A 16702-nucleotide genomic window follows, 5' to 3' on the forward strand; every position below is an offset into this window, starting at 1 on the left:
GACATGTTGCAAAGTTACTTATAGTTAGTAGAATGTCTAAAGTAGACCATTGAAATAAAGTGCTACCATTTTTTAGAGAAAGCATCACAATCAGTGTAAATAAAATGTATTAAATATACAGTGATTATGTCTGAACTTGAGTGGATGTCAATGGATGAGAGGGAGGGTGTTTGTGATGCTAATGTATTGTTTCTGTGTTCATAACGGCAAGTTCAAATACAAATATAAAATAACAAATAAAAATAAAGATGAATACCATTTACAGCCTAAAGTTCAGATCACATTTGGAGGATATCAGGTTTGCAAAAAAGAATTTTGATTTTGATATCTCCAATGCGATTTGCCTCTGTTGTTTTTGTGTCCACATTGTGTTAATGCCCTTCTGTTGGCTTTAATGTTTTCAGACATGTGGGTGTAAGTGGGCCGGCTTCGCACAGACGGCAGACTTATTGTCAACAGTGATGTGTTTGGCTAGATTTTGGCCCCTACACATACAGCGTGATAACAAAGCCAGCAATGTGTGGTCTCTATAAATCAGATGTGTGAATACAGGCGGCTGACAATGAAAGATCGTTCTCTCGGCACAGTGGGATGGTCTTAGAGAAGGAGATAAAGACCCTGGCCACACCAACCTTATTTTGCCAAGCAACAACTTTGTTAACATTTCCGATAAGCTAAGAAAACACACATACATGTTTTTTATTTGTTTGACAAACTGCCCATAACTGTGATTGCATGTGCCATTTTAGAGATGTTTATACCTGACTCTCCTCCAGACTCTCTATAAGTTCATCGCTGCATTTCAGCATTGGTGTAGCGGTGTGGTAATGCTCTTTATAAGAAAACTCCATCCGTGCCCACATCTGGCTGATTTCAGTCAATACCTTCAAAACAATTAAAGAAATGTTGCACTCATTTTCAGAGCATGTAATCGCAGTGACTGAGGCTTGAGAGATATAATGTATGAGATGGAACCTTCTCAGTGGACATCTCTTTGACTGCTCTCCCAACTGTACAGAGCACCACATCTTCATATCTGTGCAGCTGCAAAGCCAGTAAATCCTCAAGAGTTGTATCTTCAGTTAGGGTGAAATCAACCTAAGAGAATGGTGTTCAAAAAGTTCAAAAGAACAGTATTTATTTGAAATAGAATCTTTTGTAAAATTATAAATGTCTTTACTGTTACTTTTGATCAATTTAATGCATCCTTGCTGAATAATGTGTACTGACCCCAAACTTTTGAACGGTAGTGTATAATGTTACAAAATATTTCTATTTCAGAAAAATGCAGTATTTTTAACTTTCTCTTCATCTAAGAATCCTGAAAAAAATTTACACAACTGTTTTTAACATTGATAATAACAATACATGTTTCTTGAGCAGCAAATCGGCATATTATAATGATTTCTGAACGATCATGTGAAACTGTTCAGCTTTGATCACAGGAATAAATTACATATTCAAATAGAAAAGTTATTTTAAAATTGTAATAATATTTCACAATATTATTGTTTTTTTTTTATTTGTATTTTTAATCAAGTGAATACAGCCTTGGTGAGCATAAGAGACTTTTAAAAATAAAAATACTTTGGAACGGCAGTGTATATGTTCACAGAGAAATCTAACAAAATTGTGTGACGAATATGCTTATAATAATAAATATATATATATATTGAAGTGAAATGAAAATGAGAATGAAAAATAAGATTAAAACTAGATGTATCGTATTTTAAAGATATTTCGAGATTTTTTCGAGATTTCTTTCTACCAGGGAGCACAAAATGAAAAGTTTAGCAGAATGTTGAAGCTGCCTTTTTCTACACAATAGAAGTGAATAGTGACCATCAACCTAAAATGCTATTGTACGGCTTTCAAAAGACTTGCAATATAGTAGAGCACACATCATTATGGTACTTTTATGCTGTGTTTTTTTAGGTCACTTTCATTGTATGGAAAAGATCAGTATCAGTCAATGGAAGAAAGACAACCATATCATTTGGAACATAAATTAAAATTTCATTCATATAAATTACAATTTTACCAGGAGTGTTAAGGGTTGTTTAATCCATGCTTTTGAAATAGTTAATAAAATTCAGTAAAGTAAATATATTTTTCGGTCTCTAAGAGGAATAACATTTATATTGCACATCTACCACCCTCTTTCTCACCCCGGTCGTCCTGACCAGCTGGGCCCAGTGTCTCTCTCTCATGGCCGGGTTCAGTAGCTCTGTCACAGCCCTGAGAGAAGCCAACAGATCCCTGAGCACACGGTCCAGACTCACATACACGTCCCAAACACGGGCCTCTTTATCAAGAACCAGCATTTCCTGGCCAGACATGAAATTAGTGTTAGATACTATGAACAAAAACCTTCCGAAATGTGTTTGGGTTGGTGATTTCTAGTACACTGATACTGGCATTCTTACCTTTGTAAACCTCCTCAGCTCTGTCTCTATGTGTTCTACATTGATCTTTCTCCATTTTGTCCCTGTCCAGACAGCTACACAGCACTGTGAGGACACAACATTACATTTAGAGTCGACAGTTCAAGCAAAATTGAAAGCTCATGTTAGGAAAAGGATGATCCACCTGAACACATATCCGCAGATCCCAGAGCTGTTTCAAAACAGCAATGTCTCTCCGACAGATTCTGAGTTGCTTAGAGTCAGGGCTGCTAACTTCAAACAGCTTACAGGACTCCTGGAGATCTGCATTCTCCTCTTCTAAAACCAGCATCTCCCTGTGAAACTAACAAACACAGTATAACACAAAACGTCAATGTATGTAAATGATTGAAAATAAGACTCTGATATGATGGATTGTTTGAATTAGAAGAAATAAATGTTTACTTTATCCAGGCGCACATATGGTTTCTCTGTGTTGTACTGGAGAGGAGCTTCTGTTTTGAACCTCCCTCGAAAATGATTCAGCTTTTTCTATGAAAAGAGACATGAATCAGCAAAAATATAAGCATATTTAACCTGAAGTTGCTATAAAAAGTTTCAGACTTCCAAACCTAAAAACATTTAATTTAGCTTAAAGTCAAAGTTTACACTTTTAATAAAAATTAAAACTCAGCAAATGAGGACCCTCACCTCAAAGGCCAAACACTTCCTACGGATAACGGCCACCTCTGCAGTATGAAGAGGAGCAACCTCATGTTTCACTGTCCAGGCCAACTTCTTCATGCTGTTCCACTTCTCTGGCAACTCCTGATGGTTAAGTAAAAGCTTCTCATTCAGAATAGTTTACAGCTAGGGATGCAATAATGTTAAAATTCTGGACAGTACAAATTATTTTAATGTTTTGGCCAAAATAAAAAATCAACACTATTTTGCCTAAATAAATGAATAATAAAACACAAATCAATCATTTTAAATGTTAAAGTGAATTTAGGCATTGCATAATTTAGGGATGCACGATTTATCGGCCACCATATTGGTATCGGCCGATATGTGTTCATTTGAAATGTTATCGTTATCGGCCCGATAAGAACATTTGGCCGATATATTAAAACAGATAAATAATGGATTACTTCCTTCAGCTGAGACACTTCTGTTGCGCAATGTTCGCCACGATGTTGTTGAATTGCTTGAAATATGATTGGAATCATTTCAAAAAGGAAAATACAGTTAAAGGGGTCATATAATGGTACATGCACTTTTACAAGTTGATTGCACTGAAATGTGTGTTGGCAGTGCCTGTACACAACCATCCTATCATGATAAAAATCCATCCAGTGGTTTTGTTGTAATCTCCTTATATGTTTGACCCTCTGTGAAATCAAGCCGTTCGATATTGTGACGTCATAATATCCAACGCCCCTCCCGCGATTGCTGAGTGACAGCCGTGTTTCAACACAAGACCCGCCCTGAGCGAGCTGTGACAGCTGTCGTCATAATAGTCCGCCATTGTTGATATGCTGGAGCAGAATGGCGTCGGTCTAAGCGATTGTGGTGTTCTGTTCTTAGATGTAATAAGGAACACAGCAGTCATTTGGATGTTCCTAAATCCGAGCCGTTGAAAATGCAGTGGCTGAGTTTTGTTTTTTTGAAGGGATATGCCCAAAGGATTGACGCGGGGATTCCCTCACGGGGATTCCCCACGATCGTCTGTGCTTTCATGTTTGTGCGAATTATTTCACACCAGACAGCTTTACAAACGAGAAAAAAACGGATCGGTACCAACGTGTTCCTGCTGAACCTCCAGAATATGTGAGTGTAATGTTTTATTAACCTTTATATTAGTATTTATATTAATCTTTGCGAAATTTGCAAACCTTGCTGCAGGCTTCACGATGAATGCGTCTAAGGTTTACACTCAGGGTACATTACGGCATGTTTTCTATGTACGACGTTCTCAATATAATTCATAATCCCATGTTTATAATAAACAATGCGTTATGGTTATTGTGTTACAAACGGTGTACGCACAGAACAGAGGGGCGGGGTGAGCAAAGCTCATTATCATTTAAAGACGCATGCACTTAAACGGCTTGCTGAAAACAGAGCTGTTTTTGACCAGGTAAAATTAGTGTTTTCTTACAATACTAATGAGAATTTTTAATTAAAGTATATTACAAACTTTTAATTTAGACCCTAAAGAATCATATTAGCTTGTACAAAAATGGCATTATATGACCCCTTTAAGTGCAACATGTCATTTAAGCTACATAAAATTATAATGAGAACATCATTATAATTGTGTGCTTGGGTCATGGATTTAATGGTGAGACTTTTGTTTTTGCTCTCAAAAATTATATAAAAATTTTGATTTGATTTATAGGCCAATATATTGGTTATCTGCCAAAATGTTCATATCAGTGTATCCCTAGCATCATTATAATGTTCAGTATGAAAAATGATTCATCATTTTTAGATTTGAGATTATATATACAGTAGTACTATCTATTTATTAACAGTGTTATTATTATTAAGTAAGATTAGCTTCAAGTCAGCATTAGACTAAAATAGGGAATCGGGAACATGAGCATTTAAATGCACAAATAAATAACCACTATCAATATCCAGTATTAATATTGGATATAATGTATAAACAGATACTTTTTTGAAAAATTCTCTAAATTACATTAAAAACTAAATATAAAACTGACTTCTAACTTAAAATACTATGCAATTATTAAATAAAAATGCTAAATCAAAACTTTTTTACTAGTGGTCTCAAACTTTTGTAGAAAAAAATACTGTTTTAAATTTTAATTTTAATTTAATTTAGAGATTAAAGATTCATTTACAGATTAATTTGAGGTCGGTAAGATATTCTAATGTTTTTGTAATGTTTGTAAGTCTCTTATGCTCTACAAGGCTGCATTTATTTGATCAAATATAGAGTAAAACAGTAATATTGTGAAATATTATACGCTTTTTCAAGAATCTTTGATGAATGGAAAGTTCAAAAGAACAGATTTTTCTAATATATATATATATACAACATTTTAATCAATTTAATGCATGGGGCTGTCAAATACTCTCACCTCAAGCTGCATATGGACACACTCAGATAGGGTTTCTCCATATTGCTCCAGAAGAGTGACCACTTCACGAACAGGTTCAAAAAGCTGGTCAGTACAAGACTGCCTGTTTTTGACAGCCAGCAGGAAACCCATCACCTGTACAAGAGCCTGGTAGTCTCCACTGCACACCGGCTCTTTAAGCCTAGATTCCGCCTGGAGCATGAACTCCTTTAGTTCAGCAATACTGAAGACATCAAGATTACAAACCAGCAGAAATCAATTGCTTTTATTGATTGAGTACAGCATTTGGAGTTTGGAGGAAAATTGGGGCATTAAAGTGATTTTTTCTATGTAACTACGGAAAGGTCTCTCACCTGCCGGTTACGTAAGACATCAGGTGCTCCTTAAACATCCAGCTCCATTTTTTTATTATGTTTAAAAGACTCATCTTGAATGAACGGATATCCACTCTAAACCAACCATCAAATACCTGCCAATCCTCCAAACGGCTGACCTCTGCATGCAATTCTTCATAATGATTCATCTGTTGTGAAAGGAGACATCTCACTAATAAAATGACAAACCTTCATACTGCTCTTAAAACAGTGTATGGACAGACATCTATATCATTAAGATATAGATATATATTGTACCAAAATAGTAACTCTGTTTCAAAAGCTGATATTCATGGAGAAACATTAAAAGCAGTGTAGTTTCACCTGCTCTTTGAATTGCACTGTGGTGGGAGGATTTTCTGGAAATGCATCCTCTCCATATGCTTCCACCTCTTGAGCTGTCAGTGCATGACCATAGAGGAGGAACTGCCTGAGAAACTCAACCCTGTCATCAAGCCACAGGGGACCGTAGCGGATAAATGTATCCTGGTATTGTAAGGCTTTCTTTATGACTTCATCAACTCTCTCCATCACTTCCTGCCGGAGATCTAAGAGGTCAAACATGTCCTCGACGTCAACCTAAATGCAAAAAGTCAAAAATATTATGTACAAAAAAACAAAAAAAAACATTACTGCAAGAAATCTTTCTGATATAGATTAGACAGCAATAGAGAAAGAAAGTGGACCAAATATCTGTGAAAATTATTCTATTTTACACTTTTCGAAATGCATTTTATTCATTCAAATTATATTAATATTTTTAATTATCATGTTATATTAAGAGTATCAATTAATAACAAAGAAATATATTTTTTTTATTTAGATTTTTTTATTGATATTATTTGTCAAAATTTCTTAAAATGTGTTACATATCTCTTTTTCTGTAATTGCAGCATGCATTCAACCTGACATAAAGTTTGTGCAAAACGTGATGATCAAGTTTTCCAAGCATGATTTGAACATTTTCCAACTGCATTTTCCAATTTCATCTTCAGCAGAAGCAAGAAATCTGACCCTTTATTTTTAAACAAAGATCATGTGGCAACAAATTTGCTTTTTTGACTAGTGACCTAGAAAATATTAAGTTTCTAATACTGCAGAATTTCCATTTACCATGTAGACAATTCCTTGTTTTAAATGTTTATAAATCCTAAAACTTTCAATTCATTATTATGTCCAGGTTTCAATTTTAATTTGACCTCAGATGACCTCAGACTTTTGGAATTCGCTGTAAATTCACCTGGTAGTCTTCCACGTTTAGGTGAGGTGCCACCCTCTTCACCTGAGCAGACATCTTGAACACATCACCTAGTAATTGTTCCACCAGTTCGTAAAGTCCATCACCACCATCTCGATCCAGAGATGGTTTAAACGTAATCTCAGATCCCATCAGTAGCATCTGAGACTCAAACAGGGGAGCCTGCCTCACTGAGCTCTCCATATTCTCAATTAAATACTGCAGTGAAGTTGAGATGGCACTGAAAAATCCCTCCACCACCATATCATCCACATGCTCCAAATAGGCTTTCCATGGATCTGAAGAACTATCCGCTGAAAAAAGGGCCATGTTCTCCTGGAAAAGATACAACAAATAAATGTTAGACAAAATGTGTACAAAAATAATCTATAAAAAAGACTGACTCACTTGTAACAAACTATGGATCGTTTCTCCATCTTTCCTGAGGTTGTTGTAGCTTTTTGCCACTCTTGCTGCTCTATCTTCCAGTTGTAATATCGAGTCTTTCTTAAGGTCTTTTCTGCAGAACATCGGCTGTTTGCTCCATCCACTCATCAGAACATCAATCATCTCAATGTTGTCTTTAGTTTTCTGAAGTCTTCTCTCCAGCTGATAGACTGTGTCCTGAAGTGTGCAGATGTAGTCCCAGCTGTTCTGGCTTTGCCATGTCAGCTCACCTTCTGCTTGATGCAGTTGCCGGTCAACAATCTCCATCTCCTCTTTTATAAGAGGAGCCTCCACTTCAAGAGTCGTCTGTTTCACCTTATTGTACCACTGCACCAGTAAATGTAGGCTCCCAAGGTTCTAATGGAGATCAGGTTATATACTCATAATGTACATCCAGAATGTAAAAACCAAATTTAACTAATAACAGACAGTCTGAGCATTCACTAACCTTAAAGAACATCTTTCTATTTTCATACACCTTCAAAGCAGCAGAAGGGATGTTCATCTGATTAAGGATTTTTAGGTGTTTCACATCCTTGAGCACAGCAATCAGCTAAGGTGAAGAAGTTCAATATTATGCAGATGAATACAATGAACAAATTGTCAAAATTAGACGCTCTTGCATTTGAAATTGATGCCTTATGCTGATGCCTTATTTTAAATGTATTTTCTTCACCTCTTGATTGACGTTAACTGACAATAGGTCAGTGCTGGGATCTCTTTTGATTAGGGGCCAATCCAGGTTCATCTGGCAGACCTGGGTAATATCACTACACCAGCTCAAATAGACCTGCTTCTCGTACTCATCTAAATGAGAAGACATCTCCAGGTATTTATGATAGACCAGCTCCATCTCTTCTCCTTCCATACTCCTGTAATATATATGCCCCAACCTCTTTAGATTCATTTGAATCATAAAAAAAAAAAAAAAAGATAATGATCTCAATAGAATTTAAAAACACTTACAGCTCCATAACAAATCGAAGATTGTTCCAAGGGATTTGAATTCTGTCTCGAAGCATTTTTGCCCACTTCAGAGCCCCTGTCATAGCAGGCATGTTCTTGCTCAAATGCATTTTATTCCTCTTTTTCTGGAATTACATGATGAATTACACAAGTTGCCTTTCGTACAAGAACTACAATCTATTAAAAAACAACTACTTTACCTGCTCAAGATGAGAATCAAACAGGTGTTTGCATCTGTCCAGCTCCTCTCCAAAAAGTTCAACCACTTTGGAGAAATTCGGAATAAAAGTTTCCTTTATGATGTCTCTGTCCAAGAGGGGCTTGAGCACAGTGACCAGCTTCAAACATATGCAGATTGAAAGGTGGGTTACATAGGTTAAGCTATATTCTGCTTTTCCTAATCATTTACCTAAATCCAGCTCATCGGAATTACTTACTTTGAAAACTGATTCCAATCCTGAACAATCTTGGAAGGCGAGGCACAAAATACTGGACAGACGTCGATCAAAATCTGCAACTTTTTCTTGGAAACTTGAAAAGTCTTTTTCAAAATCCTATATCAGATGTATTAGAATGTATAAGTAATTATCTGTTAAACAATGCATGCTGATATTGAAATACATTTTGCTAATGACATTAAAAGTTTTAAACATACACTATAATGTGTTAACAAAACGTTACATGATACACAGAAGAAAAATTATGATTTATGAGGACCACTAAGCCTTGGAGGGTTAAAAAAAAGGTTTGGCTAAATCAGGCATTATTTGTATCCAAACATACGGTTTACAGTGAGGAAAATAAGTATTTGAACACCCTGCTATTTTGCAAGTTCTCCCACTTGGAAATCATGGAGGGGTCTGAAATTGTCCTGAAAACTGAAAATGTCCACTGTGAGAGACATAATCTAAAAAAAAAATCCAGAAATCACAATGTATAATTTTTTAACTATTTATTTGTATGATACAGCTGCAAATAAGTATTTGAACACCTGAAAAAATCAATGTTAATATTTGGTACAGTAGCCTTTGTTTGCAATTACAGAGGTCAAACGTTTCCTGTAGTTTTTCACCAGGTTTGTACACACTGCAGGACAGTGTTAATTTTGACAGCAAATTTTGATTTAGTTTTAGTCATAGTCTTTTGACTAAAATGCCATTTAGTTTTAGTCATATTTTAGTCATCTGAATTGTTTTAGTTTTAGTCGACGAAATACAATAAGATTTTAGTCGACTAAATCTACAGTTGATTTAGTCGACTAAAATATAATGGGTTTAAATTTAAATGCATTTATTTAGAATTTCTCTAAAATTTCCAAACCCATATACCCCCGGAGAAAACATTGTATTAACCTGCTAATATGAATGATTTTAAAGTTTGAACGTGCAATACAGATACAGATTTAACTACTGTAACTTAAAAAAATCTTACAATTAAATAAAACCACTTTTCCTAAAGTAGAACAGTCTTTTTTTCAATGAATGATATATGAATTCTTTATAACTACTTGCATACATCATTCTCTATTCTTTCAAGCAGACATATTTATTTGTATGAATTAAATATAATTAATCCTTATTAAAGCTATTAACGAGCAGTGAATGCTTTTCTCTTTTTTCTTTTGTTGCTTGATCAATATTAAGGACACAGACTGCATTAGGTTTATTACCCACTGTCACTTTAAGACATCGGATCATGTCCAATGACACGCAGATCCAATGCACTGATGCACATACGATACATTCACAACGGTTTAAGACATAGGCCTAACCGACATAATTTACATGAATACTCTCCAAAACGAACATTTAGACAATGTTGTGTGTATTTGTCCATTCAGACACGAAAGAGAGCTCAATTCTGTACTCGCGCGCTGTATATGTGTCTATGTGAATGGCTGCACGCTTCGGGTCGGGTGTGTGCGCACAGAAAACGGTACCGAATATAGCTCTTTTTTGCGTTGTTACTCTTATTCAGATATACATGTCTGCTCTACTCATTCTCCCAGACGTTTACATGTTTTAACGTTTTATGAGACATGCAGCGCATGCCAACTCGTGTGCCGCTGGGTAGATCAGCACGTCACAGTAAAAATGTGCGCATCTACCACAAATGCAGGACATCAGACTGGATCGCTTCCCAAATCGTCACTATCTAACATTTTCGTCTCGTTTTTATTAGTTGACGAAAATGTCAATAGATTTTTGTCATAGTTTTTGTCATTCAAAACTAGTTTTTATTTAGTTATCATCTCGTTTTCGTCTGTGAAAAAATGTCGTTGACGAAAATAATGACGAAAATTATTCGTCAACGAAATTAACACTGCTGCAGGAGGGATTTTGGCCCACTCCTCCACACAGATCTTCTCTAGATCAGTCAGGTTTCTGGGCTGTCGCTGAGAAACACGGAGTTTGAGCTCCCTCCAAAGATTCTCTATTGGGTTTAGGTCTGGAGACTGGCTAGGCCATGCCAGAACCTTGATATGCTTCTTACAGAGCCACTCCTTGGTTATCCTGGCTGTGTGCTTCGGGTCATTGTCATGTTGGAAGACCCAGCCTCGACCCATCTTCAATGCTCTAACGGAGGGAAGGAGGTTGTTCCCCAAAATCTCGCAATACATGGCCCCGGTCATCCTCTCCTTAATACAGTGCAGTCGCCCTGTCCCATGTGCAGATAAACACCCCCAAAGCATGATGCTACCACCCCCATGCTTCACAGTAGGGATGGTGTTCTTGGGATGGTACTCATCATTCTTCTTCCTCCAAACACGTTTAGTGGAATTATGACCAAAAAATGTTGGTCTCATCTGACCACATGACTTTCTCCCATGACTCCTCTGGATCATCCAAATGGTCATTGGCAAACTTAAGACGGGCCTTGACATGTGCAGGTTTTTGAGGGTCAGAATTCTAGCTGATAGACAGGTGTTCAAATACTTATTTGCAGCTGTATCATACAAATAAATAGTTAAAAAATCATATATTGTGATTTCTGGATTTTTTTTTTTTTAGATTATGTTTCTCACAGTGGACATGCACCTACGATGACAATTTCAGACCCCTCCATGATTTCCAAGTGGGAGAACTTGCAAAATAGCAGGGTGTTCAAATACTTATTTTCCTCACTGTATAAGAAAGTTCCAAAAAATGAGCTGTCACAATGAGACCAGTATACAGTATATTTAACAGAAATGAAAAAAGTGAGAGTTATATCTGCTATTGCATCAAACACTCATATATCATGTTATCTACACTGACATATTCAGTGGGGCATTGTTATTGTACTACAAGACATCCAGCGGTTTAAGCTAAGATGGCAAATGTGTGTTTCTATATAACTTACTGGGAGTTTTGTTATCTTATGGCTGATTCTAATCTATCTCAAGCAAGGAATATAAAACCATGAAGGAAAAAAAACCTGAGAAGTCAAATCGAGTGGATTGTATTCTTGATCCCTCATGTCTTTGCAGAGCTGGAGAAACTCTGTATGTAGGCGAGAGACCTGCTCAGTGTAAACTCTTCCTCTGATACCTCCAAAAAACAGCTTCTCCAACCTTTGGAACTCCACCATAGTGGAGAAAAGGGCCTGGAAAACATAATTTTTCTAAATGTTACTGTCAACCCAAAACAAATAGTAATGAATATTATTACTCGCATCAAATAAAACTGAACGGTGACTGAAAGTGAAAGTATGTTAACACCTCAAAAGATGTACTGCTTACCTTCAACTGTAAAACACGAGCCAAGAAGCCATCAAATCGAGTAAAAACAAGAGCTGAAGGGAAATCCCAGCACTTTGCTGTGGAATAATGACTGGTCAAAGCAGCCAATTTCTGTCTGTATGTCTTGAACGTTTCCCTGACACACCTGAAAACTCCCACCACAGTCTGTAACTTCTCCAAAGCATCTTCAGTCTCTTCTTTCATCAGCTCGTCCACACCGATATATGAAGTGGCCTAGTTGGAGGAAAGATTGACATTTTGGTTACAAGAACAACATTTTAATCTATATTCTAACAATAGCCATGGCTGACTCCCAAATTGATTAATAACACATACTGTAGACATTATTGGACATTAAACATTATTTTCAAATATGTACAAAGTAAAAAGTACTTTTTAAAATATCATGAATTATTTATTCAAAAATAAAAAACATTTAGGGAGCTAACCCTGCCTTGTCATAAAAAAAAATATATATATATATATATATATATTTTAAGAGACATATTGACCTTAACACTCAGTTTTGTGATTATGCATGTTGGTCACTCATATCACATGACTTTTATTTGGAAGAAAAACGTTTTTCCAATAATACACACTAAGCATATTCAAAGACTTGTCAAATTGTCATACCTGCTGAACGAGCAAGTTGCAGAGCTCCTGCAGCAGCACAACAATGCGTTCAGGTGAACGGTAGAAAGAACAGTGAATCCAGACCAGAAATATAAGATGAAAGACTGGTGGAATGAGTGTATGGATGTATGAGAACTCATCCTCCTCCAGTTGAGAAAGCAATGATCCAAGTGGCTGAAGGTGAAGATCTATAGCGCTGGCTTCCTGCAAAGCTGAGGGACAAATACACATAAACGATAACTGGGCAGAATGTTAACAGAACGGCATTAAAGGGATAGTTCATCCAAAAATGAGAATGTTGTCATCATTTACTCACCCTCAAGTCGTTCCAAACCTGTATGAATTTCTTTCTTCTGCTGAACACAAAAGAAGATATTTTGAAGAATATGGGAAACCACACAGTTGATATTATTCAGCCATATTATTTTTCCCATACTGTGGAAGTCAATGGGGCCCATTAACTGTTTGGTTTCCCATATTCTTCAAAATAGCTTCTTTTGTGTTGTGTTTTTGTGTGAAAGAAATTCTTACAGGTTTGGAACAACTTGAAGGTGAATAAATGATGACAGAATTTTCATTTTTGGGTGAACTATCCCTTTAAGTAGTAGAACGAACAATAGAAATGTAACTGCATTAATCAAATGTGGCAGAAACATCACATGTCTTACCATTAAAAACAGCCTCTGTCAAAGCTTTGAATGGTGGGAAATAACTGCTGTCTATTATTTCCAGAATCCTGATCATTTTCTGAACACAAGGATTCTGTAGCTGGGGTTTACAAAGACATAGTTCATTATCAAACATTCCTGCTTTACACACTGTAAAAATGCTTGTTGCTGGACAAACCTGATCATAAATACTCTGTATGTTCGTTTTCCTGGACCTCCAAAAGTCAAGTTCAGCTTTTGGTCCAGGGTTCAACCCCTTCACAATCAATTCAGCAGAGTCTGCTCTTAAGACTTTATGGATCATGTGCATCCAGCTGATGACCATGGACTCGACTGCATGTATCATGGCTCTGTTGCGACTGTTGTGCCTTGTTTGCAAATAAGAAATTGATTTTTGTTTTAGACTAAATGAAGACAATTGATGCTTTTTAATATTACTCTGTGTGCATCTATCCATAAATCAGATTACAAGACAATAACATGAAAGAAAACAACATATTAGTTGATTTGAGACCAAAACCAAGATTTTAGACAGAATTAAGATACATGACTGCTGGCTTTAGTGATCAAACACTTCTTTAAGGGAAGTACCTACACCATTGTTCAAAAGTTTAGGGTTGATAAGTTTTTTTTTTTTAAATGTTTTAAAAAAATAAGTCTCTTATGCTCACCAAAGCTGCATTTATTTGATCAAAAATACAATAAAAATAGTAATATTGTGAAATATTATTACAATTTAAAATAAATGTTTTCTATCTTAGTATATTTTAAAATGTAATTTATTTCTGATGGCAAAGCTGAATTTTCAGCATCATTACTCCAGTCTTCAGTGTCACATGATCCTTTAGAATTTAAGTCTTATATGATGATTTGATGCTCAAGAAACATTTTAATGGATTCTTTGACAAAACAGAAGAAAGCATTTATTTGAAATATAGTTTTTTGTCTTTAACAATGTTAGCCTTTACTGTCACTTTTGATCAATTTAATGCATCCTTGCTGAATAAAAAAATATTTCTTCTCTACAAAACAAATCCTTCAGACCACAAACTTTTGAACAGTATTGTAAATTATGCAAAAAACTTAGCAATACTCATACAGTGTGATCGTTTCCTCTTGACATTGGTCTATCCATTCTCTGATGGCGGGAATGGGAAGAACAGTTTTGCCATAATACTGTCCTCTCACCACGGTGACCTTGCTTTGCAAATTCTCGATGTGATGTGACATATCCTGTGATATTATATTCGGCCACATTTGGTGATTCTTCTTGTTCGACAGAAGTGGCAGACAGACCTTGATGAAAAATATTGACAAATTTTAAAGCCTTTTAACAATTGACTGGAAATTATTAGGCCTATACATTCAAATTGTATACTTCTTTTCATTTCTGTTCCGAAAGATGAAAATATAACACTCCACACTTGATGGTGGGCATACCTGCTAATATTCCATTTCTTTGTGTAGCCTATTTATTTGCTTTTTTGACAGCAAATCAAACAGTTGTGGACCTGAGAGTCTACCAGTGTTCATTACCTTCTCCATGGTGTCCGACAGCTGTGGCAGAAAGGAAGGTGACAGCACCCCAAAAAGTAAAGAACCCCTATAGTTTTGTGGGAGGATGGGGGCATTTCCTTTTTTGAGAATGTAAACTTCCTTGTCTTTACAGAGATGACAAGCCTAAAGTGAACATATAAAACAACGGGTAATTGTTGCTGTGTGGAATACACCTGTGATTTATGATATTGCATGCACTGAATGGGCCTATATTAATATCAGACAGAAATGTAAACACACAAGGCCTTTTTGGTCACTTACCTCAGTAGAAACAGCCAGAGTATTGGACGCTGTTACGCTGAAAAATAACAGTCTAATAGGCGTTTCGAAAAACGTTGTAAAAAGTATTTTGTTTTTTTCAACGTTGACACATTTTTCCCACGTATCAGTTTCGAGTCTGAGCATCCGGCAAACTGTCTCGCCTAAATACTGCACCCTGAGGTCTTCCGAAAAAGCTGTTTCTTCCTCTTCTGACATGTTTGTTGTCCTTGTGGAACGGACGCAAACAGTCCAAAAACTAAAACAAACAGTTTTCTAACTAAAGCATGAGGAACGCGTGCAGTGTCACGTGTTTACATATTGCGTTTCATGTACGCTGAAGAGATTTAATTCGGAAACAGTGCAAAAAAAGAGGCGGTACAGCGTCCAGTTTCCTTGGTTACCTTCTAACATGCACCCCCACCCAGGCCACACGACAGTCATTCAAACCAAAAAGTTGGTCTCATTTGACAGAAGAAAGGAAGGAACACTGTAAAAATTGATCAGTTGACTTAACTTTAAAACCCGTTACCTTAAAATTATTAAGTAAATAACCTTTTTATTATTTTTTAATATCTTTTTCAAGTCAACTGATCACTTTGTACAGTGAAGGATGAGATGAAGGAAGGAAGAAACAAACAGGATGGAAACCATCAGGACAAAAAAGGTGTGAGAGATTGAGCGTGAGTTTACATGATTATGTTAACTCCTTTTTTTTCCCTATGATATTTGAGAGAATGAGAGACATTTCAGATGTCACAAAATCCACTGCAAACACTTATTCATGTTTGTAATATTGTTTTCCCCAAGTAAAACAAGTTCCCAGGAAATTAGTTTGAAATATCCGCAGAAAGAAAGAAAGAAAAACGAAGAAACGCCTAATACTTCTTAACAAATTGTCGTTTTTTTTTTTTTCATTTAATTCTTAATGGCATGGAAAAGTGATAACACCTACTCAAATCTAAAAATATTTAAAATACACCCCTACTGAAAAAATATAAACATCTACTGATGTTTATTGTGTCATTCTTCTTGCAAATTCAAATTTTAACATTCTTAAAAATAAATGTATATTCTTAAGAAGTAAAAATATATCACTCTTAATACTTCTCAAACTGATATAGCCCCTTGTTAAGATTTTAAATGATTTCAATTAGCATTTAAAAAACAGACCTACAAAACTGATGATTACATGCACATGTGATGTTACATTCTAGGCTACTGTATGTCTCTCACACACTTCCATTGTTGCACAACGTAAGATTCCCTGTTCACAAGTTGTGTAACTGAGGAGTGTTAAATGAATTCTTCAGAAGGCCTCTGCTGACTTTCACGTGAGTGCAC

General features: G+C 35.9%; 1 protein-coding gene across 1 annotated transcript in view; it reads right to left on the minus strand.

Annotated features, from left to right (window-relative positions):
- The window catches only part of LOC308704514 (dynein axonemal heavy chain 11), a gene marked incomplete at its 5' end in the record, with an annotated part of 86182 nt that extends 70605 nt beyond the window's left edge, over positions 1-15577 (minus strand). Inside the window, 24 exons of the mRNA XM_081388885.1 lie at positions 762-884; positions 976-1098; positions 2169-2327; positions 2427-2510; positions 2590-2748; positions 2850-2936; positions 3096-3212; positions 5495-5717; positions 5848-6017; positions 6193-6447; positions 7109-7441; positions 7514-7909; positions 8001-8105; positions 8229-8424; positions 8519-8643; positions 8719-8856; positions 8956-9072; positions 11936-12103; positions 12240-12473; positions 12876-13087; positions 13544-13911; positions 14643-14839; positions 15080-15223; positions 15362-15577. Coding sequence (XP_081245011.1) covers positions 762-884; positions 976-1098; positions 2169-2327; positions 2427-2510; positions 2590-2748; positions 2850-2936; positions 3096-3212; positions 5495-5717; positions 5848-6017; positions 6193-6447; positions 7109-7441; positions 7514-7909; positions 8001-8105; positions 8229-8424; positions 8519-8643; positions 8719-8856; positions 8956-9072; positions 11936-12103; positions 12240-12473; positions 12876-13087; positions 13544-13911; positions 14643-14839; positions 15080-15223; positions 15362-15577 — 4449 coding nt within the window. The remainder of the gene's footprint in view (positions 1-761; positions 885-975; positions 1099-2168; positions 2328-2426; positions 2511-2589; positions 2749-2849; positions 2937-3095; positions 3213-5494; positions 5718-5847; positions 6018-6192; positions 6448-7108; positions 7442-7513; positions 7910-8000; positions 8106-8228; positions 8425-8518; positions 8644-8718; positions 8857-8955; positions 9073-11935; positions 12104-12239; positions 12474-12875; positions 13088-13543; positions 13912-14642; positions 14840-15079; positions 15224-15361) is intronic.
- Between the last annotated feature and the right edge of the window lie 1125 nt (positions 15578-16702).

This window comes from Scardinius erythrophthalmus, assembly GCF_964197995.2.
Source record: "Scardinius erythrophthalmus genome assembly, chromosome: 16".
Classification (NCBI taxonomy): Eukaryota; Metazoa; Chordata; class Actinopteri; order Cypriniformes; family Leuciscidae; genus Scardinius; species Scardinius erythrophthalmus.